Source organism: Merops nubicus, unplaced genomic scaffold, assembly GCF_000691845.1.
Source record: "Merops nubicus isolate BGI_N331 unplaced genomic scaffold, ASM69184v1 scaffold8426, whole genome shotgun sequence".
NCBI lineage: Eukaryota > Metazoa > Chordata > Aves > Coraciiformes > Meropidae > Merops > Merops nubicus.
This window is the reverse complement of record NW_008616914.1, coordinates 33,986-59,131: the sequence shown is the minus strand read 5'-3', so window position 1 is coordinate 59,131 and position 25,146 is coordinate 33,986. Positions and strand designations below refer to the sequence as shown.

Below are 25,146 nucleotides of genomic sequence, written 5' to 3'. Positions count from 1 at the left end.
CCTGCTGAAAGTAGGCAGGATCTGATGCAGTTACTTGCAATCCTGCTTAAGTAATCAGCTGTTGTTAAAATACCATGTAAGATGGCCCATTAGTGGTTGATTGCAAACCAATTTTTAAACTCCCATCTTTGTTCTTGGCTTGTGTTTGAAGGTAGTTTTTCTGTTTGTTGAAATTTCTGAGTGATCTGGATGATCCTTTAATGTGGATTAGTCTAAATAGACTTACCCTATTATATTTTTTCAGCTTTATCACAAAACAAGGTGAATTTGAGCTGATATAAAAATGTTTGTTATTCCTGAATATTTGCCTAGCTTTAAGTAATTTTTTCTCATCCAAGGAAAACTTGAAAATTGCATAGCAGATAATTTTTGTATTTACTAGTGGTTGCTTAAAGTTGCAGCAGGGACATGATGTGATAATTATCTCTTGCTTTATTACTCAAGTGTAGAAAAAAACTTACATTTTCACTCAATTCAAAAACCATGGTAAAGAAAGAGTGCAGACTTCCAAAGCTGGATTAGAGATAGTTTATGGATTTTTTTCTTAACAATAAAAGAAAGAAGAAAATGACTACATTTGAATGGATGTTATTTGTAATGTGCCTTTACAAAGGCATATTCCACCTGGATATCCTGATAGATGAGAGGAACTTAGGTACATATGAAAGAAAAGTCAACAAAAGCAAAAGATCTCCTAACTAATGTGTTTAATCATTAAATTATTTTGTTTTTCATACAGACTGCTGTTCGCCATGAGTCCTGCAATGGTTTATACAAGTTGTCTCTCTCTGGACTGGATGGGGGAGACTCCATTAATCGCTCCTTTCTGCTGCTGGCTGCATCCACCTTGTTAAAATTTCTCCCTGATGCTCAAGCTCTGAAACCAATCCGGGTGAGAATCTAAGAAATTACAAGATGTTATCAAAGATCTATTTAAACTTACCTTTGTTAATATAAAAAGAAAAAATGATAGCACATATTACCATTGGGTCTGACATACTTTTTCTGATACCCTGAGATAATACTTTTGGTTTGGATGCTTCCAGAAACATCACAAAAGTAGTTAAGCTGTGACACTACAGTAATTTAGAGCTGCCTGTGCTAGTAGAAATGCAGAACAGCATTTAGGAAGTGCTCTTGTTCTGGAATTCTAGTGTCCACATAACACATCACTAGGGAATAACAGTTGTGTTTTCAATATATGCCTCAATTTCCCTTTTAAATGTAGGTAATCCATAAATAAATCAGTATTTTGTTTTACGTGTACATATGTACCTTCTGTTGTTGAGACTGAATGTTACTGTTCCCCAGTCAATTGTTGCTTTTCTTTTTCTGTTGGAATTTTATCACCCTCACAACTGTACTGAGTAGAAGAGATTCTTTGGATGCTGTCAGAGCTGCTTCAGGAGTTGTTCTCACTGTTAATGTATGCAGGCTAACAGAGGTGGTTTGAACTAACCTGGATGATTGTGCCTGAAGTCAGTTAGGGATTGTAGAGGTAGCAAAGCATATTGGGGAGGCTGTGCTGACTTCAGCTGCTGTAGCTAGATCTGAAGGATTGCTTGTATGGACTTGTGGAGCTGTGAAGTATGAACCTAGATTTGGGGTCTCTCAGGCAGTTATTCTTGTGACCCTGGGTGGCATTTGATTTCAGGTGAGAGTGGTTCATTCAATTTAAGTCTGCTTTCATTTTAAATTCTGTTGATATTAAAAATACAACTGAAATTAAAACAATCTACAGAAGATTTGATATAATTTCATGCTTTTTCAGAAGAGTTTAGAATTAGAATTGTACTGACTGATGTTGAATTCAAAGTTTCTTGTGTCTTTAGTCTAATACTGAACATTTCTACAATTCACAGTGGATAGGATGGAGTCAATACTATTCTAAATTTTCTTTAAGGCTCTGGCATATCATCCTGACAGCCTTTCAAGAAAACTAATAAATATTGCAGAAGAAAAATAGAACATGCACAGTTACTATTGTAAAATACATTGTTCTTGTCCTTTAGGTAGGCGCTTGAAGAAGTAATATTCTTCTAACAGTTACTGTGTCTACTACTTTTTTTTTAATACACATTATTTTGTCTGCTGTACTTTAGAACAAAAGCAATTTCTTTTCACAGATAGAGGATTATGAAGAGGAAACAGTGCTGCGACCAGGTTGCAAGGAATATTTTTGGCTGCTGTGCAAACTGATTGATAACATACATGTCAAAGATGCAAGTCAGGTAGGTTTTGCTTTGCATTCATATGAAGGTTTACTTTTATAAATTTGGGTATTCCAACCACTTTTACTTCAGTATGAGACATTTTTACTTAAGCTATGGTGAACTGCTGTGAGCAGCGCTTGGATCTTTGCCATCTCTCAGCATTCCCTGCTCTCTGAATGTATATTTAGTAGCTCTTGGCCAAAGAAAGCTTCAGATGCTGAACCTGTAGAGTCAAGAAGGGAGAATAGGTATGATACACAGAGAGGGTGAATTTAGGTGAAGATAACAGACATTGAGATTATCTGTAGTTATCTGTGAGATTATCTGTTGATAATTTCAATGCAGTCTAAGGAAGAGGTAATAAAAAAAAAAAAGGTATTTGAATAAAGCTTGAAAGAGGAAAGAATTTCAGTTCACAGCCACTTAGCACGGGTTAGAAAACTTAATCACCACTTTGGAAACATCTCTAAAGGGTTCAAGTTACCTTGTGGGCAAATTCTCTAAGTGCTGGTGCTGGCTAGTGGTCCTACATAAATCTCTCTAGTTTGTTGTCGGTGTTGTGGCAGCAGTGTGGGAAGAGAGGGAAGATGAAGCCTTAATCCTAGTTTCTCACTGCAGAATGGAAAAATCTTGTCCTCTCCTGACTCCAGATGTTCTCAGCTGAAGCAAGAACTTTTTATTAAAATACTGTTGTGAGCATGATTCAGAGATGAGTTTTAATTGTCCCAGATTTTCTGTGTGCAATAACAAAGTTTCATCCAAAACATACTTAGTTTCAGACTAGGCTTATAGGTTTTAATTCATTAAGTATATAATTATTTCCATTTATGTTGCATTTTCTTTAATCAGACGACACTCCTTGATTTAGATGCACTAGCCAGACATCTTGCTGACTGCATTCGGAGGTGAGGCTTGCTAACAGTAATTTCACTTGAATATTGCATTCTATTTCTTGTTAGCAGGATGGAGTTTTAACCTTTCTTTCCTGTGTATGTGTATGTATAGCAGAGAAATCCTTGACCACCAGGATGGTAATGTAGAAGATGACGGACTTACCGGGCTGCTTCGTCTTGCAACGAGCGTCATTAAGCACAAACCACCCTTTAAATTTTCTCGGGAAGGCCAGGTAAGAAAAGGACACTGGAAGACCAAGAAGAAATGAAAACAGTGTCATCTTTTGTTACTACACCACCTTTGTTTCGCCTCTTTTCCCCCATTTTGATTACACAGCTCAACAGATGAAGGTATTACCATATTTGTAGCCTTAGGTTGATGGATAAAACCACAAGTACCATTCTTTTATTTAAAAGCATAACGTTCAGTCCCATCCTTTTATAACTATATTTCATTTCAGGGTAGAGTTCTTACATCCTAGAAATTTTACTTATTTTCATTTATTATCTTTAAATGTTTTTAGTGTTTATCTGGTATTTAGAAGTGGTTTAAACAGCATCAACAACAGCTTCTTTTTGACCACATCCTGAGACAGCTGTGATTTAAAAGTAGCTTTTAAGCTCTGCATCTACATAGTGGCAGACAACCTATTACAAGAATATTACATTCCACCTGTGCTGTTAGATGGGAGAGGGACTGTGCAGGGGAAGCTGCTAAAAAAATTCTACTCTTGTGTTTCTGGGCCACATTGTCTAAAAGAAAATAAATTGTGGTTAAAAGCTAACTTCAACTGCTGAACTGTATTTATGATTGGTCTTTGTAGTGAAGTTTTAAAGTATGGAGAGCTTGCAGATTTAGTTAGAGCAGGAATTTGATTACCAGAGTATGGTAGGGAGAATGATGTAGAAATTATAATAGAAGAGGTATGTAGAGATCAGGTTTATGTAGCTTGGGTATATGAAAAATATAAGGGGAAAAAAAAAAAAGGGAGGCTTAAGTAAGGAGGAGTGATACTACACAGAATCCTAAAGTATGTTGTACGTGCATAGAAAGCCACAGGCAGGCCAGAAATTTGATTTGAAAAATGAATGGTTGTGAACAGAGCAGCATCCACAATGAGCATCTCCAAAAGTATTTGCTTTAGCTGAGAGAAAGAGATTTAGTACCTTTTCTGAGACTAAGTCATGATCTGGTGTTAGTTTTTTTTAATTCTGTGTATATTCAAGACTGTATTGGCCAGGAGAAAAACCTCTCCATATTATTCAGCTATGAACATATGACCCTGGTTGTAAGATTTTTATATAAAGACTCCAGGAATTTCCCTGCACACTGAAACAGTGCTTTTTCTGGTGCTTTTGCTGTGTGCTCTGCAGAAGGCCATTTTTAGCAATACCAAGAATTTAGTTAGATTTAACAGCAGAATCTGCCTGTTACCATTGAAAGAATTCTTAACTGAATATACCTGAAAGGGCAAATACAGGAAGAACATTTTTTAAATTACTTTGTAGAAAATAGTAGAATGGAGTACAGTAGCTGGATTGGTAACCTGTGCTCTAGAAGTGGGGGCAGAATTCTCTCCTTAAAAAATATTCAAGAAGGTATTTTTGAAGTGAAAAAAAGCCATCAAAATACTCTATCTCTACAGGATTTATTGTCTGATTGTATAGGCAACTAAAATGATGCACTACTACTAAGATCTGATGATTAAATACAGTTTGCTAAGACTGCAGACATTTTACAGAAGCTACAGATCATGTTGTCATCCCTAGACATAAAGCATGCATGTGAATTGCTGGTTGTGTAAGGGAATGTGTTGAAATACTGCTTTATAAATTCTGCTCAATTTCTTCTTTCATGGTCTCCTTTTAATATTGTGCTTTTGGTTTAATTTTACTGAATTAAATTCACTAAGTAGAAAGTAGTTCAGGCAGATCCATATCTTTTTTTAGTGTATTCATTTGGGATGGCAGGGATCAATAAGTGTGTAATACATATTGATCATCCAAAGGCAACCTGACTTGGTACAGCTATGCTTTGTGCCTTTTCTAGTTCAGTTAATATTCCAAACATGAAACAATTCAAAAATACACTTAGAAATTCAGAACAAGTACAGTGATTAGGGTTATGTGCTCCTAGACTTTCACTAGGAGAAGCTAGTCTTAAAGTTACTAAAAACGTGTGATTTCTCAAATGAAATTGTCAATCATGAATCAAGCATAATGTGTCATTCTTTTCGAGAGGCTGTAATACTTAACATAGTATAAAGGTTTTGGTGTTTGGAATTCAGAGCTTGTATACAAGCCAGAAAGTTCTGTAGATGACAGAGGTCTAGCAAGCCCATAGAAGTTTTTAGAAGATTGTTCCTACGTGACTTGTCTTAAGAACGTGTTCAAAGTGCTAAATGTGCTGATTCAACTGTTCTACAGGAGTTTCTGAGAGACATCTTCAATCTTCTGTTCTTGCTGCCAAGTTTGAAAGACAGACAACAGCCAAAATGCAAGTCACATTCTTCAAGGGCTGCTGCTTACGACTTGTTGGTAGAAATGGTGAAAGGATCCGTGGAAAACTACAGGCTGCTCCACAACTGGGTTATGGCACAACATATGCAGTGTAAGAACCTTTATTCACATGTAGCTGTTGAGCAACTTGTGGAAAACTAGTCCATTTGCATTTTCTGTCCCTTTTGGTTTTGTTTTGAATTTTTGTCTCTGAAGTTTGGTAAAGAAAATAAGAGTGTGCTTGTACTACAGACTCCCAGCCTGAAGTCTGTGTGTTTGTGATGGGGATGGTTGGCCACCACTGAGAGCAATACTGCAATCATGGAGGCTCCCTTTCCTCCTGAAATTTCCTCCTGGCTTTTCTCAACAGGGAGGGCTATTTCATGTGGACTCTGATCTTACTAAAGAGAAGATTTAGATACCCTCTGTTGTTCATAAAATTTCTTGCAGTGTTTTGGAGTTCAGCTTTCTTTAAAGACCAAGACTAATGAAAGCATTCAGTTCAAAGGAGGGAAACAACATCAGCTGCTTTTTACTTAAAGTAGAATGTGACTATTGGAAGTTTGGTTACAAGATACAGAGGTGTCTGTATCTCATCACTTCCTGAAAATAACTGTCTGTTAAGAATGCAGAGGTAAAACCAGAGAAATGCAAAGGTGACACAGAATATTTTGGGACTTAAATTGAATAGTTTCACTTTCCAAAATAGTACTGAAATAAGACATTGTTGCTGTTAACAATAGCTCTTAAAACACCACTTTATAGGTCTAGGTACTTCAAGGCACATGTAGACTAATGCTCACCTAGCAAATGAGTGGATTTAATACCATGTATAATTTTCAGATCTTATGTTCTTAAACATGGGTTATTTAAAGTCTGTGTTCCTGTTAAATGACACCGACACATACAATAGATAAGCATGTTATCTATTAACATTGTGAAAGTGGATTTTACATCTGTGGGAAGCTTGTGCTGGATTTTAATTTCTTTTCCCTTTCTAACATAAAGAAACACGGTATGTTTATACATAAACCACACTGAGTTAATGTGGATGTATTTGCTGTTAACAGCACTGCCATGTATTTGACATCTCTAATGTCTTTGTAGCTGACTTCAGCCTGTACCCAGAGGTCTGCATACAGTGCTAATACAGTCTTGTTATGCCTCCTGGCTTTCATGCTTCCTCTGTTTGGGAAGGACAATTCCTATGTATAATGTGTAAATTACCAATATTTGAAGTTAATATTTTAGCTCTGATTTGCAAATTCTCATTACGCTGTTTATAGCTTGGCAGCTTTCCTTTCACATGCCCAGCTTAAATTCCTGTAAACTGAGGATCTGTAATTTATTACAATCTGTGGAATTGATTTCGTGCCTTACAACTCAGGAAGCAAAAGAGAAATCTGGCAATGTTTTGTGTCCTGTACTCATATGCCAGGGGCCTTCCAAAAAGCCTCCAAAGTCTCCTGTGTTCAGGGAGAATGTTATAAAGTATGTTTTTTGAAAATATGGGACACTTCTGTTTGTTGTGAGTACAAGATCTGCTGCTGCTGAGTGTCTCTCCAGGTGCAGTCATCCATTGTTTTACAGTTCGTGTTTTTCTCACTCTGAATCCCAGTAATTCCTGGGTGCTGAAGTTTTCCATAACATTTACCACAGTTGTTACTTTCTTCCAGATACTCTTCTCTAAATTGTTTGTTCTTCCCCGAGTTCTCCAGTGCCATCTGGTCTGTGCTCCTGCTCCATATTCAGTATAGCTCAGTCCCATGAATGTTGATTTTATTATAACTGGCAGAGCGCCGTTGTCTCTTTCTGATGTGCAACTGACACAGGACTTCTGATACCTCATTTGTTTCAAGCCATCTTATTCCACTGAGGTGATCCAAAGATTCTTAAACCTGGATTTTTTTCCACTTTGCTTATCTCTGTAATCTTATTAGTCTTTAAAACTCTTTGTCTTAACCCTGTCTCTCTGCTCTCCTTAAGAGCGATATTGAGGAAAATCTAAATTTCTATCCTGTCTTTTGGTTGTGATGTTTTAGTTGAGTTGGAGAAATTTTTGATTCTGGCAGTCTTACCATTGTGGTTCTCTAGACTCACCAGTTGCTGTCTCTGCTGTTGTACCATTTTTTTCCCACACTCCTAACTGATTGAAGTCAGGATGCTCTTAAAGTGATGGCTTTCATTTAATGCAGCAAAATAAAGTAAGATTTTAAAAAAGAAAACATCTTACTAAAGGATGTCTAGCATATTTTCCTTGGGACAAAAAAAAATACTCTGTTCTGGCAGTCTCATTAAAATGTTACAACTGCATACGAATCTTCAGACTTAGACTAACAGGAATAACCTAAAATAGTTGTAGTAAAGTTTTAACTGCAGCAGCATTTTTCTTTGAAGTTTCCACTAATACAGGTCCCTCCACTGATGGCTGGAAGAGGAGAATGACTTGAGTGCTTTTTTCCACTTAACAGTTCTGGTGTTTTCAAGTGAAGACTTGTAGATGCCTTCATGCATTTTCAGCAAGTGAAATTAACTGCTAAGTGGCTGATGTCAGCTGATTTTTCTCCTGGCTTTTCTCAACAGGGAGGGCTATTTCATGTGGACTCTGATCTTACTAAAGAGAAGATTTAGATACCCTCTGTTGTTCATAAAATTTCTTGCAGTGTTTTGGAGTTCAGCTTTCTTTAAAGACCAAGACTAATGAAAGCATTCAGTTCAAAGGAGGGAAACAAGATCAGCTGCCTTTTACTTAAAGTAGAACATGACTATTGGAAGTTTGGTTACAAGTTTCTCTATCTCTTCCTAAGAAAAGGCCAGTTTCTGTAATGGCAGAGAGGAATAAAGATGATAGACATAAACGAGGCTCAAATTTACCTTTCTACTTAAGATCTGTACGGAAGAAGGAAAGCTTTGATTATAAAATTGAAGACAGAAACTTAAAAATCTCAGGGTGGAGAAAACAGGATCTTCCTGAGAAATTCCTTGTCAGATTTCTGAAAGCCCTTTGTCAGGTTGAGGTAGGAGGAAGTTTCTCCCAACTGCGTTCTCATGAGGTAGAAAGAAGTCGCGTAATTCCTCTGTAATTACAACTTGATGAGCTATAAGCAGAGTGATAGCCCTTACATCAGAAGGGGTGAGTTAAGATGTTGCCATTTAAGGATTTCAGTTAAGGGAGGGAATTCTGTGTTGTTCTGCCATGCTAATTACTTTGTCTAGAAGGTTAAAGTTTGAGGAGAGCTTTGTTTCAACTGGCTGATCAGCCCAATGTAACCAGGTAACATGAGGTCATGCTACTGAGATTTGTTGAAACAGGAGAACTGAAACTCCTTCCATCCCTACTTGAAGCTGCAGGGCTATTACTTGTTTTGATGCCAATGCCAAATGAAGATTACAAAAATTATTTGTTGTGCAACAAAACATCTTGTGGGTCTGGTCTCTGAAGATGTGAGAATCTCTTCAGAGGATGCCAAATAGTTTCCTGAATTTTAGCTAGTAGTATGAATTGAGAAGAATCCTTAATGAGCCTTTAATCTTTGACAAGATAGCTAAGGATTTAAAATTTAAATCTTGAACCCACGTAGGTTTTGTGGATTGTAAAATAATTCCAGGCTGCTTTTTTGCTTTTCTATATATCTGAACATACACTTCGATAGCAGTGCTGAATTATTTGTAGGACATTCAACTTTTTTGGATGATACTCTTGGGGATGACTAGCCAAGCTAGATGTATTGCAAGTTTCCATGTCAAACTTGTTAAATACCACAGGAGATTCTTTGGGCACTGGATTAGTTCCTCTGTAATTTAGTGCTTATATCCTCTAGTTGCCTTTGCAGCTCAAATGATTAATTCCTCATGCCATTCTCCTGCGTGGGGTGCTAGAAAGAGAAGCCTGTCAGTGTCTAGAAGCAGTACTAATCACTTACAAATGGTTTGTCTAGTCTGGTTACCATCTTCTTGACTGGCAGCTGAGGAGAACTTTCCTATTCTTCCGATTTCTTGGCAGCCATATCAGAACAAGACTTATTAAGAGGAGTCTGTCAGACTTGCCCAGCTTGTCTAGTGCCACGCTGTGTGAGAAATAGATTGCTGCGTCTGGTATGAAATTGAAGAATAGAAAACTTACAGGAAAAGAAAATGTCTTTTCAATCTGGTTCTCTAGGTAATTCGTTTGTTGCTTACCCCTATTTTTCTTGTAGATTGCAGATTTCTGTGGTATATATGGCTTTGAGGGTCAGTAAAAAACATTCTTTCTTTTCCTATAAAAACCGTTCCCAAGTTTATTCAAGCTTGTGTATAGCCAACCAGCTTATTTCACTGCACTTTTGTGTCTAATCTCTTATCAGCATCCATCCATCTTTTGTACTGGTCAAAAAGATCTTTTGCTGGTCTGGCATCCTTTATAGTAGATGTCATTCTGAAACCAGCTTCTCTTCTGAAAAGAAAGGTCTTGCTTTATGTGTGCTTATGTCTGATACCAAATCTGTGTTTTGTGATGTGAAGGGGAAGGCTCCTTGACTTGGGTCTCTGGGTGCAGGGACTCTGCTTCACTTTCTTCCAATGTGACACCAGGCTGTGTGGGAATGGGTAGTATAAATGGCAAGTAATTTTTGTGCTGGGGAATGCTTGGTGTACATTTGGGAGCTTTCAGGTGTTGTATGCTACCAGTTAAAAGCAGGTTCTCAGGAGTTTAGGCAGTGCAGCTGTTGAGAGCGAGCTATGGTTGGCTTTGTATTATATAAAGAAAACCCTTCTTATGTATGAAAATATGTATCTTATGTTTTTCTTATGTATAAAAAACACATAGCAGCCAACGTTTAGAATTTATGGATGTTCTTGGTGATGAAAACAGTATAGTTTTTTACCAAACTTCAGTCTGAAGGTAGAGGCTGGAGGACCATGTGTAATACTACCACTAGAACCAGTGTGAGAGGTGGTACTTGCCATGAGTAGTGACTTGGAGAGTACAGCAAATCTGTTACAGCCCAAAGCAGTGCAGCATCTAGAAAGGCTCTAAGTACCTAAGTGATGTTCCTGATGTCCCTACAGTGCATTTTCTTCAAGAGCAGGTACAGTCTGACTCAGATGTCTCAATGCAGAATGCATCACCAGGGTGCATTTTATTAATGTAAGCATGAAGCTTTTAATTGTATTTATGGTTTTGGAAGTTGTGTTTGGAATTGATTTTTTTTTCCCTGCATGATTGGTGTTTTCACAGCTTCCCATGCACCCTACAAGTGGGATTATTGGCCACATGATGACGTTCGTGCTGAGTGTAGATTTGTAGGTCTAACTAATCTTGGAGCAACATGTTACTTGGCATCCACTATTCAGCAGCTCTACATGATACCGGAGGCCAGACAAGCAATCTTCACTGCAAAGGTATGCTCTGGGCTCTGGCCTGCCTGAATCTGAGCATTTAGTCAGCTTTTTTCCAGTTCGACTCTTTTGCTGACACCTGAAGTGAAGAGTTGGTTCTTCTTAAATATATTTGTTCTGCAGCAATGTAGAACATTTCTAATGTTCTCAAACTCATAATTCTGTTGCTCTCAACTAGATTTATTCAAGTCTGGGTTTGTGTGAGTTGTCTGTTGTTTCTTATCTCCTAATTTGTCATTTTGTTAGAATAAATCTCATTCTTCTCAAATATTTATTAATTCCCAGAGCATGTATCTCATGCTACCAGAAGTACAGCAAGTCTTGTAAATTATTGTACATTGGTTAACTTCCAGAAATACTGTTACTGCTTCTAGCTATTTATTGTAAAAGAGAGAGCTTCATTTTGGTCCCTGATATTAGCAGGGAGTATATAATCTGTGAAACACCCTGTCAGTGACCTCATTTTTTCTTATCATTAAGTTACTGGTAGCTGTCACTTAACTTCATCTAGAATTAGCTATTTATAAATAAAAACTAATAAAAGAAGGATGCTATGAAAGGATGTGAAGGCTACATGTGTCTGCATGTGAAATGCTTTATATAGAGGGTTTATATATGCTTTATATAAAGGGTTGATTAGAACTCCCTCAAAATCTGCAAATTAAAAAAAAAAAATAATAATTACTACAGTCTTTTATAATTCATTCTCAAAAGCTCCTAGCTGCAGTAAATTTTTAGAAAGCAGTTATTTTTTTACTTAGGTTTAATATTAACACATGCCAAAAAACAGGTAGGTAGTGCTTTATATATGTGTGTAAAATGGTGTACTGTGTGTTCTTGTACACAATCATTTTCCTTAATTGTCCAGAATATAGTGTTTGGGTTTTTTATTTTATAAAGATGATTGTTTCATCTTTACAAGAGCTGTTTTTTCAAAATTATAAGCAAAAAGATAAAGTCTTCTTTTATTAATTTCTTTTAGTATTCTGAAGATATGAAACACAAGACCACTCTACTAGAACTCCAGAAAATGTTTACATACTTGATGGTAGGTGCAAAAGAGGATATTTTATAAAGTAGCCTATTTTGAGGGGTGGGGAAAGCAACAAAAATGTAGTTACTCTTCCACATGCAAGTTCTAGGCAGCTTAAGTCGAGTTGTGCCTAAGTTTTGTAAATGAATGTCTTAACTGAAATACTTATTACCCACTTTAAAGCTGTTACTCAGCAGATCAGCTAAGCAAAGATTGGCATAACAGGTTTCATGAGGAGGGAGTGTAAATCTTCATCTGAGATTGGGTTTGATATTGGGCACCAACTATAATGAGCAAGTGCCAGCTCTCAAATGTTAGGGACTGTCTGCTGTGTTCTTAAAAAATATTGGTGACGCAAATATATGGGAACATCAGGTTCCAGTGTTTCAAAGGTTAATCCACTGAAATAAAACGTTCATAAGCAACTAAAATTCTGAAATTCCAGAGCCTGAGTAACAAATTTCAGGCTGTTTCTAGATGTTCGCTGTTGTTAAAATAGTTGTCAAAATATTTCTGAAATAGTGAACTAATGAAAAGACAACTGAGAGTAGCTGAGTGGTTTTGTTCTTGGCATTGGCTTTTGTAAAAGAAGTTCATACCCAGTTTGAAGACAAACAGAGGAAAGGAATTTAGGTATGTAGTGTCTGCCATGAATCATAGAAAAAATACATCTAGGTATTTACATAAGGATAAAATAATATAGGAACATAAAATCATACGAAGATTTACCCTTATTAAACCTTGAATACTGACTTTATTCCACTAAAGGTAATATTTACAGGAAGCACTGTCTTGCTGCACATGCTTAAAAGAAAAATGTATGTGTATTGTTGTGTACAAGAACAAAGTTCCTTCTGCTGTAAATAAGTTCTGAATTCCTGGTGTGCAAGGCAGTGGAATGGGGGATTTATTCTGAAGAATTGCTTTGTACTGCAGATTCTTTTCTCTGGCTCAACACATGCAACTGAGAACTCAATGGTACAGTTTTACACCATAGAGAAGTCTAAAAGAGAATTAAGGACTTGTCAAGATTTAAGTTGGTAGTGTCCAGAAATACAGGCAGAGGTTCCTCACAGTATGCTTTGTATCTGAGCAGACAAACTGGTACTGGATGTATCACATCTTCAGCCAAGTTCTTTCAAGGGTTCTTTTTATTGTCTTATTAAATATTATTTAATATTATTTTATGACTGATACAATAATTAATATCATAATAATGATAACCAGTTAGTTAAAAAACACTTTACATTTCATCAGAAGCATTTAAGCCTTTAACTTTGTTGCTGTATAGGTATATGGAGATACTGTATGTAAAAGTGTGTCCTTTTTTAATAGACATTCCTGTACATGCGTTTGGTGCATCTGTGTAACTTCAAAAGACAAAGATTTGTGTTGATTTGTTTTGCTTGGTACTTTTTACCTAAAGGAAAGTGAATGCAAGGCATACAATCCAAGGCCTTTCTGTAAAACCTATACTATGGATAAGCAGCCACTGAACACTGGAGAGCAGAAAGATATGACCGAGTTCTTCACTGACCTAATAACAAAAATAGAAGAAATGTCTCCAGAACTGGTGAGTTGCTAAGAGGGAGCAAGAGGGAGGTTGAAAGCTTACAGAGTTGCTCAAATTCCCTTGACAGAATTTCTTCATTCATTCACAGAAAAATACAGTGAAAAGTTTGTTTGGAGGTGTTATCACAAACAATGTTGTGTCTTTGGTAAGTTTCCTGTCCATATCCTTGTCCTCTAAAGATTTTTTTTAAACTTCTCAAAACATTTATTTCATTGTTTTTCTCTTTGCTCGGTGTGATTTAGGACTGTGAGCATGTAAGTCAGACTGCAGAAGAGTTCTATACAGTAAGATGCCAGGTGGCAGATATGAAGAATATTTATGTAAGTAATGCCAAGCTGAGAGGTGTAGCTTGGATCACAGTTACTTGTGGGTGCAGTGAGGTGTATTTCTGGGTTGATATTACCAGGTAATTTAGAGGAATTGTTCGTGTCTTTTCAATACAACATGCTCTCAGCTGGTGCTATTTGGAATTGACTGAAGATTGTATTCCCATCAGTAATCACTATGTACTCACTTCTGTGTTTTAAAAATGTTATGGCCATTTTTTATAAGAGAGAAGTGAAAATGTCAAAAGATTTTAGGTGTACGAGTACTACTGCTTATTAGTTTAAAACTTACACCAGCATAACTTTAGGTTTTCAAGTTCAACTGTTAATCCTCACATTTTGAATTTGTATTTAAAGTACTTGAATTCTTTGGTACAGCTTGGAATATTGAGTATCATTTTTCTGAACTGGTTCTTTGATTTTGTGTTTGGGCTAAGAACTGGTTTTCCTGACAGACTCTTAGTTCAGGGTCATGCTCTGCTTGCAGATTTTGGTGACTTTGACCACCTTTACTTTCATAACTCACAGAAATGTTAATTAAACTTACTGTAAGATTGAAAGAGGGGTTTGTAAAGCTGGCCATGCAAGCACAAGATACAAATATCTTAGCTCCTTCTCTCTTTTTTTATTATATGTAGGAATCTCTTGATGAAGTAACTATTAAAGATACCTTGGAAGGTGACAACATGTATACATGTTCTCATTGTGGGAAGAAAGTGCGGGCTGAAAAAAGGTATGATTAAGAAGAAATTAACATTCTTAATGTTTCTTTTTAAGAAATTACTGAAAGTACTATTAGAATAAAAGAAATCCTTTAGATGAAAGAGGTCTGTGGTTTCATTCAGTTTGCTGCTGTGTGCACCTATGAGGATGTGGTCCCTGTGCCAATAAGCATGTAAATAAGAAAGCAAATTTCCAAAAAGATGATGATAGTGTCTCAGCAAAAGATCACTTAGTAAAATGTTTATGACTTTTTTTAAAAGAAATCTGTAGAAATTAGGACTTTTTGAAATCTGTTACTTCTCTGGTTTTTAAAAGAGTAAATTCTTTCAGAGGTTGTTCAGTACTTGTGTTCATTATGCAGAGTAATTGGTTTTGTACATAACTCCACATTTCTTAATTAGACATGGTAGATTTAACAGTGTTTCCATAATCTAAAACACCCACTAATAAAGAGAAAGCTAAATAAAATTTTGATATTTTCTTTATATTGCAACTAATAAATTCCTTTTTTTAGAGATTAAAAACCTCATAGTTGTTTTTGTAGCTGGGTGGTATGACATGGGTGAAAGTGTATCTAACCTACTTCAGAATCATCATTGTGAAGTTTGAGAAAAAAGAAACATTCTGCATTGGAACTTGTCAGTTACGAGGCAGTACTGAGGGGATTGGCATTGTTAAAGTCATTGATGACTCATTGTACAGAACCATGTTAAGAATACTGCCATTCCTGCCAGATGAGTGCATGTGATGTCTCTTCCAAGGCAAGATGATAGGCTAAATGGAGATGTTCCATGGGCTACATTTGACCTTTCTGCTGCCAGTTGGCCTCCCCTGCTCTTAGGGTGTTACAAGAGCTGGATTTTATATTTGTATGACTTAGCAACAGATTTCTGATTTTATCTTTGAAAGAAATGTGTTTAAAATCTTTGTGAAAATACAATTCAGCCTACTATGCTTTTGGTAAATCATGATTATTTCTCATTCTTCAGGGCATGTTTTAAGAAACTACCTCGTATCTTAAGCTTCAACACAATGAGATATACATTTAATATGGTAACCATGATGAAGGAGAAAGTCAATACACATTTTTCATTCCCTTTACGTTTGGATATGACACCTTACACTGAGGATTTCCTCATGGGAAAAAATGACAGAAAAGAAGGTATGCTTCATAAAGTGGACCCAGCAAGCTTTGCCTCTTCCATCTGCGTCCCACTTTCTGTATCCATAGCATAAACCAACAGTTAGAGATTTTCTTTTTCAGGAAATAAAATCAAACATAATTTTCATCAAGCTATATTTCCAAAGTCACACATTCTATTTAATATGAGAAAAAAACAGCCAATTATTTTTTTTACACATTGTTTAATTTGAATTATTCTTAAATGTGTTTTTGAAGTATGAGACACATCACAAATACATAAAGTTTGTTGATGGCCTGTTTTGATTTTGCAGAGTAATACTTGAACTTCAGCAGACAGCTGACTAACTACCATCATAAATCAGATGTGCTAACTTGGAATAACTTAGTTATTAGTCCTTTTCAGTACTCATGTTTTACAAAAAGAACTATGACTCTTTCAGTAGAGTTGGGATGTGTGCTGATTGTTCTGGATGTTGAATTTCTGGCTGTCACTGTGCAGTGCTGAAAACTATAAAGTGTAACTCCATGTGCGTAGGACACACTAATGTTGAAGCTCAGGTGTTTAGGAAATAACTGTGAAATACTGTATTATTTCAGGTTTTAAGGAAGATGGTGACTATTTGAAAGAAACTGAAAGTTATGAGTATGATCTGATAGGCGTAACGGTTCATACGGGAACAGCAGATGGTGGCCATTACTACAGCTTTATCAGAGATATAGTCAATCCCCACGCGTACAAAAACAACAAGTGGTGAGTTACACAAAACATTTTAAATGTCTTGGTTTAAAATAACTAAAGCTTGTTGACTGCCAGAAACAGTTGTATAGGAGATAGGTGCTGCAGGTTCCTCTCAAAAGCACAACATGTTGGAATTCGATAGGTTCAGGTTTATTAATTTATTAGCATACAAATTTGTGTGGTGTAGCTGGAATCGTAGCCTTGCCTTACAGCCGGTGCTACTTTCAGGACAGGACTATCAGTGACTATATTTTAATCTATTTTGTTACAAATGAACAGTAAGATTTAATAGATTGTACTTAATAAAATCTGGTTGTTACCTTTGACGAGTATACAGCTACATTTTTGATTGTGGAATTTGGTCCTTTCCATTTTGTCCATTTTCAGCAAAATAACAATTTGGATTTTTCTTCACTTGAAACTCGTTGCATCCTGTGCAACAATTCCTTGGTTGTACAAATCTGTTCTCACTGGGCTTTTTATATGTGTAATTGTTTTCACACTGGATTTTTAAATTTATCTAGCTAGTGTTCTTTTCCTGTTGGCCAGCTCCTCCTAGATGCAACCTACAGTGACATACTAGAACATTTGACAACATTTATTTTTCTGTCCCTTCTTTTCAAAGATTATAAAAGGGGCTCTTCTTACACATAAGAGATGTATGAATAAATGCTATGCACTATTTTCCCTTTTAAATAACATTTTTTTATTTTAACTGTGACATCCCACTTCTAATTTGGAAACTTCTGCATACGTGGGACATATCATGAGTTGTGAAGAGGAAGAAAAAACTGGGAGATGTAGCCTGGGAAAAGGATGAAACTTAGGCATGGAAAAGAAGGTCTTACTAGGTGATATAAGAAAGCAGGCAGCACTCTCTGCCTGTTATTTCTGGATGTCATATCTCAAATTCTCAGCTGAGGCCATGGAATAGGAGACAAGATTTCTTCTTCTCCTGTCTCTAGAATAGCTAGCTGGAGTATTTTTGAAACAGTTCCAACTCATGACCCAGTCCTTGCTCCAAAGGGAGTCCATAACCCTGTGCCATCTTCTCTGCCTCCTTCCATTTGGAATTCTGCTGTTATATGGAATGATTCTCCTCTTTTTAATTTTGATTTTCATGTCACTCAGATGAAAAGAGAAAGGCAAATCATCTTGGCTGCATAACAGTCCTATTTGTGCCAGTGTCAGGTTGGAAAAATGAGGAAAATAATGTGTCTCTTAATAAAAAACAAAAACAAGAACTCTTGAAATACCAACTTCCTGATTCTATTGAAAGGAAATCACTTTAGGGATCGGTTTTTAGTTTGCTGTAAGTCAAGCAAGACATTAGAAATTAATAGGAATACTTAGATCTAAATAATCATTTAAAGTGCTTATTATGCTTGATTTGCCCTTAGGAAAAAAAACTGGAGTTGTTTCAAAAGCTTACTGGTTTTACAGGTATCTTTTCAATGATGCTGAAGTGAAACCATTTGATTCTGCCCAGCTTGCTTCAGAATGTTTTGGTGGAGAAATGACTGTAAGTTATGACTTTTTCTTGTCACATTCCATCATTAGAATATCTGTTCTGAAGACCTTCTTAAACAAGTCCATAGCATTCAGCTTTGGTCTGCCAACTGTTGTAAATGTCTATTAAACAGAGAGGTGTCAGCTGGGTTTTATTAAACCTCTGATGCCTTTGTTGTGCAGGTGAGACTGGATATCTTATTTTCATGTGGATAGCTGTTCTCCCACCATTGATCCCTTCAGAGGGTCTCCCCTCCTCTGGGGGACGAAAGACTGGGCAAAGTGAGGCTGCTGGCAAGCTGGTGCTGCAAGCTTTCTGGTGTTTCTAGGCTTCCTGTACAACAGAAATTAAGACAAAGCAGAAGAATCTTAATTTCTCTTGTGCCAACTCTCACATTATTACTTAATTTGTGAATAGGAAACCAAGTATTTTTATGTGGTTTCAAAAGACAGATATCAGAAGTATAGCTTAGGTATTACTGATGAATAAAAATGAACTAGCAAAGTCCCTCTCCAAAGAAAGGAGATTTCACTATATCTGTTCTTTATTATCATATTATTTATTTACTTATTAAAAGGTGAATATGCAACTAATTTAGGAGTCCTGCACTAGAAACCTGTCAATCTGTGTACAGCTTATGCTGCTGGCTTTCAGCAGGGAAGCTGAGCTCTGATTTTACTAAGTGGTGTTCAAGCTAATGGATCCACAAGTTTAAATAGTTTTGCCTTGTTCCTTTTATTGTAAGAAGATAAAATTTCTTAGGCTGATGTTTGTTTGCTCTCAGTAGTGCAAGTTTTTTTAATACAGTGTCAGCTTTGGCTTTTGAGTTCAGCCCGCTGCCCTTTGACATAAATCTTACTATTTTTTTACAGTAATAATACAAATAACTGTTGACTGACACTCAGGTTATGCTTGAATTGATAATTTTGAATGTTTTTATAATTACATATCATTATATATAACATGTTGTTAATAATGCAGTGTCTTACTAAAATGGTTCCATAAATAAGAAAAATCCTCATCAGATAAAGAGAATATGAGGAAATAAAAGAAAAAAGTATTTTGTTTGGCAGTCAGGTAAAATACCTTTAGGAGCCTAAAAAGGAGAGGTGTCAATGAGATGGATGAGGCAGGAAATTGCAGGAGATACAGGTCACAGTATTGCATAGCAACTCTGAAAATTTAGAATGGGCCACTGAAGAGGGAAAAAGAAAGATGACTGCTTTGAGCAAGAAATAATTGTCAGCAGCCTCTCTGCAAATGTCCTGAAGTTTATGCTTGCACATTTGTCTCAAACTGTCAATAACCAGGCTCTTAAAAAAGGTTGTAATTAATGGTTTTACTTTCTCGACAGACAAAAACTTATGATTCTGTTACTGATAAATTTATGGACTTCTCCTTTGAAAAGGTATTTCTCTTCCAGTCACTTGCTATATGATTATATTTCTATTTCCACGATTTATCTCTCAAAGCAAAAATTATACAGATGTTTTTTTCTTCAAGACACACAGCGCTTACATGTTGTTTTATAAACGGATGGAGCCAGAGGAGGAAAATGGCAAAGACTACAAATTTGATGTTTCATCAGAATTGCTGGAGGTACAAGTTGATTTGTTTTAACACCAATTGTGTTATATAGATGCTATAGGAAAGCAATAACGAATCTGAATAAACATAGAAAAGCAAATATAATTTAAATCAACAAGCTGACAGTCCTTTCATTTAGCTACGTTCCTTAGGAGAATGTTACATGATAGGCAGTAAATTAAGATTTTTCACTGTATGTAAATTTTAGATGTTTTCTCATTCTGTCTTGTATTTTTAAATTCAGATAGCTGAATCATTCTGTTTCATATCTGTAAATCATGGTAGAATGCTTCCTTCTCAATCGTAAAAAGAATAATAGATTTATCAGAGCTAAACTTTTAAACTATTTTTACATCAAACCCACTACAAACAGATTTGATCCAAAACATCATTTTGGAGAGAGGAACAGGGGAACTTGGAATGAAATAATTTTCTGGTTAAGATGGAAAGTCAAATCTTACTCTTTAAGAATTTATGAACAGTTCACAGAGCTCATCAGCTGTGGGTCACAACTTCAGCCTTTAGACATTCCTTAGCTAGGCTGCTGGAATGTCTGACTGATCTCAGTCAGCAAAACTATGTATTGAGAGAGCTCTCTGTGGGTTTTTAAGTTGTTATATTTTTGCAGACATCAAAATATGGTCTTGGACTGTGGTCCTTTTCTAACGTGTTGGACCAGTTCTCAAAATTTCAGCCTAAAAATGTGAGTGAATTGTAAAAATGAGATCACAGAAAGAGGAGAATATTCTGAGTTTTGCTCTGCAAAACTAGTATTGACTGTAGTCTGAATAAAACAACCTTGAGCCAATCATTTAAAATAAAATGTTTCCAAAAAGAATTTTTCCTAAGACAAAATTTTGGTTTCTTAGCCATGGCAAGCATTTAAATATTCTTAAGGTCTTGCTTGTGTAGTGCAATAAACAGCTTTCTTGTATCTGATGTTAGCATTTTTTCTTCAGTGGATATGGCATGATAACATGCAGTTTCTTCAAGACAAGAACATTTTTGAACATACATATTTTGGGTAAGTTTTTCTTTTAAAATGTAATATTAATGCTTCTTTTCTTCTTGCAGATTTTCATTATTTCTTTTAATTAACAAATAAAATTACTGACTCTAGGTTTATGTGGCAGTTGTGTAGTAGCATCCCAAGCACACTACCAGATCCAAAAGCAGTTTCCCTGATGACAGCAAAGGTAAGTCCTTCACAAGTATAGCATGCTTAGCTTAAATTTTACTTTGTTGACACTTTAACTCAGGCATTCTATAATTAATGGTGCCATGTTTTTTTTCCAGTTAAGCACTTCCTTTGTACTAGAGACATTTATTCATTCAAAGGAAAAGGTACTCTATTTATTCGTAAATTCTCACTAAATAACTGCATGAATATAGTGAAAAGTATGTCTGTAGTTTTATGTTTGAAAAGTGTGATTTAGCCAGGTGTTAAGTACCATAGATGACACACAGTTTAAGAATGTCATTTAACACCTCTGTAGTAAACACTGCAGAATGGGAAAACAAAAGTGGGTTCTGGTTTTAGCTCAGTTTGCTTCAGCAACATGTGAGGAACAAGAGATTGTGTGTCCAGATTGTGTGTCCATTTTGTCTGAAGATTCTTGGACAATATGAATCTTTAACAAGCCCTTGTTAGAGTCTGATGTAGAGGGGAGTGGTTACCACTGGGCTTACGAAAGTTTAAGTCACAAGTACTAGGTGAACAACAAGAAAGCTTTGTTCTATCTGAAACATCTATCTTTACTCAGATTTTACTTTTGTCTCATCTATTGTGGCATAATGCTACTAATTCTAGATTGATTTGGATTAGTAAGAATATGTAAAAATGTGTAATTGGACAATTAGTCCAAATGTGTAGGTGCTGCCTCAGTAGTTTCAATGTACATACTGTTACTTTTGTGTAGGTGCAACCTGTTGGTAGTTTATAAAGCCTTTAATGTTTGTAACTGTATTCTTAAGAGTCAGTGTTCAAGCTGACCGTTTAGAAATGTTCAAGTTGCAATTTATGATTTTAAGTTATAGTTTTCTCTGTATTTCTTTTTACAGCCTACAATGCTTCAGTGGATTGAACTGTTAACAAAACAGTTTAATAACAGTCAGGCAGCTTGTGAAGTAAGTGACTTAGGAACTCAGCAAAGTACAAACCAACTTTCTATATATTGTTTAACTTTCCTGGAGGTTCGTATCCCTGGAATATTTTGGACTATGAACTACTGTATTTGGCATATTTGTGCACTGTGAGATGAAATTCATCCTCTCAATACTGCAGATTCTGGGGAATGACTTGACTTATTTTCAGAAGCCTGTGCTGAGACCATAGGCTGAAATGATTTTGTCACTAGGACAGAAGACACATAGTGTCACAGTCTCCTTATTTGATTATTTCATATGGATTTGTGTGATTAAGAGATGTTTAAATGAAGTCGCACAAGAAATGGAAAGACAGATGGATGTTTAAGGAGTAGAATGGCAGGAATGGGAGTTGAACCCAGGTAGAGAGGACAGTGATATGCAGTGAAGAAGCTTAGAAGGGGAATAAGGACAGCTCAGTTAGACTTAGCTGAAAACCAGTTCATATTTGCCTTGCTTGTGAAGCTGAGGGGCTTGTACCTGATGTGTAGAAAGACTGAAAACTCCTAGGAGGAGGAGAAGAGAATGGAGGAATGTTTTAATACAAATTTTTTTTTCAGACAAGTGCCTAAAGGGAGTCAGGGACAAAGTGGAGATGGAGTGAGAAATGGTAGACAAAGAATTCACTGTGGTGTTAGTAAAGACAATTTTGAGCTACTGAAGGAAAGTTTACGATAGACTTTCTGTGGGAATTTGAATGTACAAGGATCCCAATACATACTGTGTCCTGCATTAGGCCCTACTCAGTACAAATGAATGACATTTGTTGTTCTTTTATAAATTGATTCTGCGTTGTTAAATTGTTATGTAATATGCAGTATTTAGATATATGCTTTTGTTAGTGTGGCATGGTTCTAAGATGCATAAAATGAGTGAAGACATTTAATATAGTAAAAAATACTCAAGTACAATGAAAATAAAAGGAACATCTTGGATTATTTAATTTTAACCATCTTTCCTTGTGAGTAAACCAAAATTTGTGGACTTGGAATACTCAGCTGTATGATTTGCTGAATGAATTGGTCTTTGTCACTTGTACACATTTTCTGTCTCTGGGCATAGTAAGGGTTTTCCACACTTGAAAATGCAACAGGGATCTAATTCAGGAACCACATCCTTGCTTAAGCCTGTCCTTACTGTACAAGATCCTTCAGCTTGTGCTTCACTGTAAGCATCATTCTTTATTCCGTTGCCATCACTTTCTTCAGGATAAGCATGTCCTTCCAGAGAACTGAGTGATGGCATGCAGAACCCAAGGATGAGAAGATACTGGATTAAATTTATATTGATGTTTACTGCTGTTGATCTTTATTCTTTCCCTGTCATGCACAGAAGACATGTAGATTTCCCTTGGATTAATACTTGCTTATTCCTTAATAATAGTAACATCAATTTCTCTTCAGACTTTAATATCATGCAAAAAGAAGATTGGACTAGAACAAGTTTGGAACAAAACTAACAAAGTATGTATCTTCTGCAGTGGTTTTTGGATCGTATGGCTGATGATGATTGGTGGCCAATGCAGATTCTAATAAAGTGTCCCAATCAGATTGTGAGACAGGTAAGAAAAACGTGTTCCTTTTCAAGTCAAGTGACTGCTTGACCCATGACCAGAAATGGACAGTTACTTTGATACATACAGTGATTCTAAGCTTTTATTGTTGCCTGTAATTATCTTATTCTTTTCTATTCTTTCATATGATTTAGAGAAAATATTTGGCCATGGGATCATTACTGTTGTTTGAAACAAAACCGATGTAACTGTAGTGCTGTAGTTGTACACAAAATCAATGTACAAAAACAATGGATATAAACCAAGATTTTTACAACTCCCTCATGATCTCTACAAATTTGAATGGTTTACATTAAAAGTGTTTTTCTTCTGAACTGGTGTCAGGACACACATTCAGAAAATAAAACATAATAATGTACATTCAGTACTTCTAATGGAAAGCTTCACTTCTAAACTTCTGCCTTTGGGTTTTGTAGGTAAATTTAATTTTATAACTTTATGCTACAAAATTTTGTTAACACCCTTTTCTGAAAACGTTCAAAATTGAAAAAGCCCTTTGTTAGTAGCATTTGGGTATTCACAGGCACAAATACTATTAATAGTGTCATTTATCCTTTCATTTCAAGTCGTTTAGGTAAAATTACTTTATCTCAACTAAATCATTCAGCTGGTTTAACTTTCCTGATTATTAAAGCAAAATCACCATATAGAACCATACGTGCTTTCTGTATCTAATCCAGTATTAAAGGAATGTACTTTGTGGGAGAACTCTGTGCAAGTTCTTAGGCAAAGCTCTAATCTTTGATGAATGTTTCATAAATTAAAAACCACTGGAAGGAATTTCCTTAAAACTTTTACATAAATTCTTACAGGCAGAAACAAAAATTTCAAAATATCGTGCCAAAAATATCTAAACATTTCCAAAAATAGAGATTGAAGAAAAATAATGTTCATGAGCAGCAGTCTTAAGTCATGTTTCTGTAGTGTACAGTGTGCACTGATATTAAAAACTTGTTTAGGGTTCCTCCACCAGATCCACTTGCCAAACCAGGTTCGACTATTCTGTTACAATACGATGTGTCAAAACACTAAGCAGTGGAATGTGGGTGTCTCAGTTTTAACTTTTAAATCACATAGAACTGGAAATAGGACTTGGAGACAGAATTTTCTCTGCTTAGAAGATATGGATTGCCATATGTGTGAAGGAATGAACATGTGGAGTTGATTTGCTTGTGCATTTGCAGATGTTCCAGCGTTTGTGTATCCACGTGATACAGAGACTGAGGCCAGTGCATGCACATCTCTATCTCCAGCCAGGAATGGAAGACTGGTAAAATAACAACTCCTAAAAACTTGTAGCTATTACACATGTTACAGCCACCACTTTTGTTTAATGAATTATTCAAAATGGTCTTTTAATTCTAAAATAGTTGCAGTTCAATTGTTCTTTATTATCAACCCGAAAAGCTTTGATTTATTTAAAAATATTACTGTGATTGGACAAGACGGTGTCTAAAGATCTATCATAGCACTTGTGCCCTTAGACTAAACTTTCAGCATAGTCTCTCTTCTGTCAGTTACATGCTGCAAGTGTAAATCTCACTATTTATGCATGAGAATCCAGTTGTAAATTGGACCTAGAGGCACAGAAGTGCATATTTTAATTTGTACCTCCAGTAAAAGAAGTTGGAGATGAGACTAGTCCTATGTCATATAGCTAAATCAGTTTTTGACAAAAAGTAGGAAAAAAAACACTGTTGGATTCTGTTTTGTTCTGCTAATTATCAAGAAAACTGTCACTTTGTCTCCAATTTTGAAATATTTATTCTTTTTGATACATAATGAGGAAAAGAAGAAATTCCTTTTCTTTCA

At 35.9% G+C, this 25,146-nt stretch overlaps 1 protein-coding gene across 1 annotated transcript in view; it reads left to right on the top strand.

Moving 5' to 3' along the window:
• USP34 (ubiquitin specific peptidase 34) overlaps window positions 1–25,146 on the top strand; it is a gene marked incomplete at its 5' end in the record, with an annotated part of 85,731 nt that overhangs the window by 38,465 nt on the left and 22,120 nt on the right. Inside the window, 22 exon segments of the mRNA XM_008942970.1 lie at window positions 740–892; window positions 2,127–2,231; window positions 3,063–3,118; window positions 3,219–3,339; window positions 5,534–5,717; window positions 10,821–10,984; window positions 11,964–12,029; window positions 13,441–13,587; window positions 13,676–13,732; window positions 13,830–13,907; window positions 14,552–14,646; window positions 15,626–15,798; window positions 16,378–16,531; window positions 17,963–18,041; window positions 19,384–19,437; window positions 19,533–19,628; window positions 20,576–20,640; window positions 20,737–20,812; window positions 20,913–20,960; window positions 21,678–21,743; window positions 23,242–23,322; window positions 24,519–24,604. Of these exon segments, the coding sequence (XP_008941218.1) occupies window positions 740–892; window positions 2,127–2,231; window positions 3,063–3,118; window positions 3,219–3,339; window positions 5,534–5,717; window positions 10,821–10,984; window positions 11,964–12,029; window positions 13,441–13,587; window positions 13,676–13,732; window positions 13,830–13,907; window positions 14,552–14,646; window positions 15,626–15,798; window positions 16,378–16,531; window positions 17,963–18,041; window positions 19,384–19,437; window positions 19,533–19,628; window positions 20,576–20,640; window positions 20,737–20,812; window positions 20,913–20,960; window positions 21,678–21,743; window positions 23,242–23,322; window positions 24,519–24,604 (2,204 nt within the window).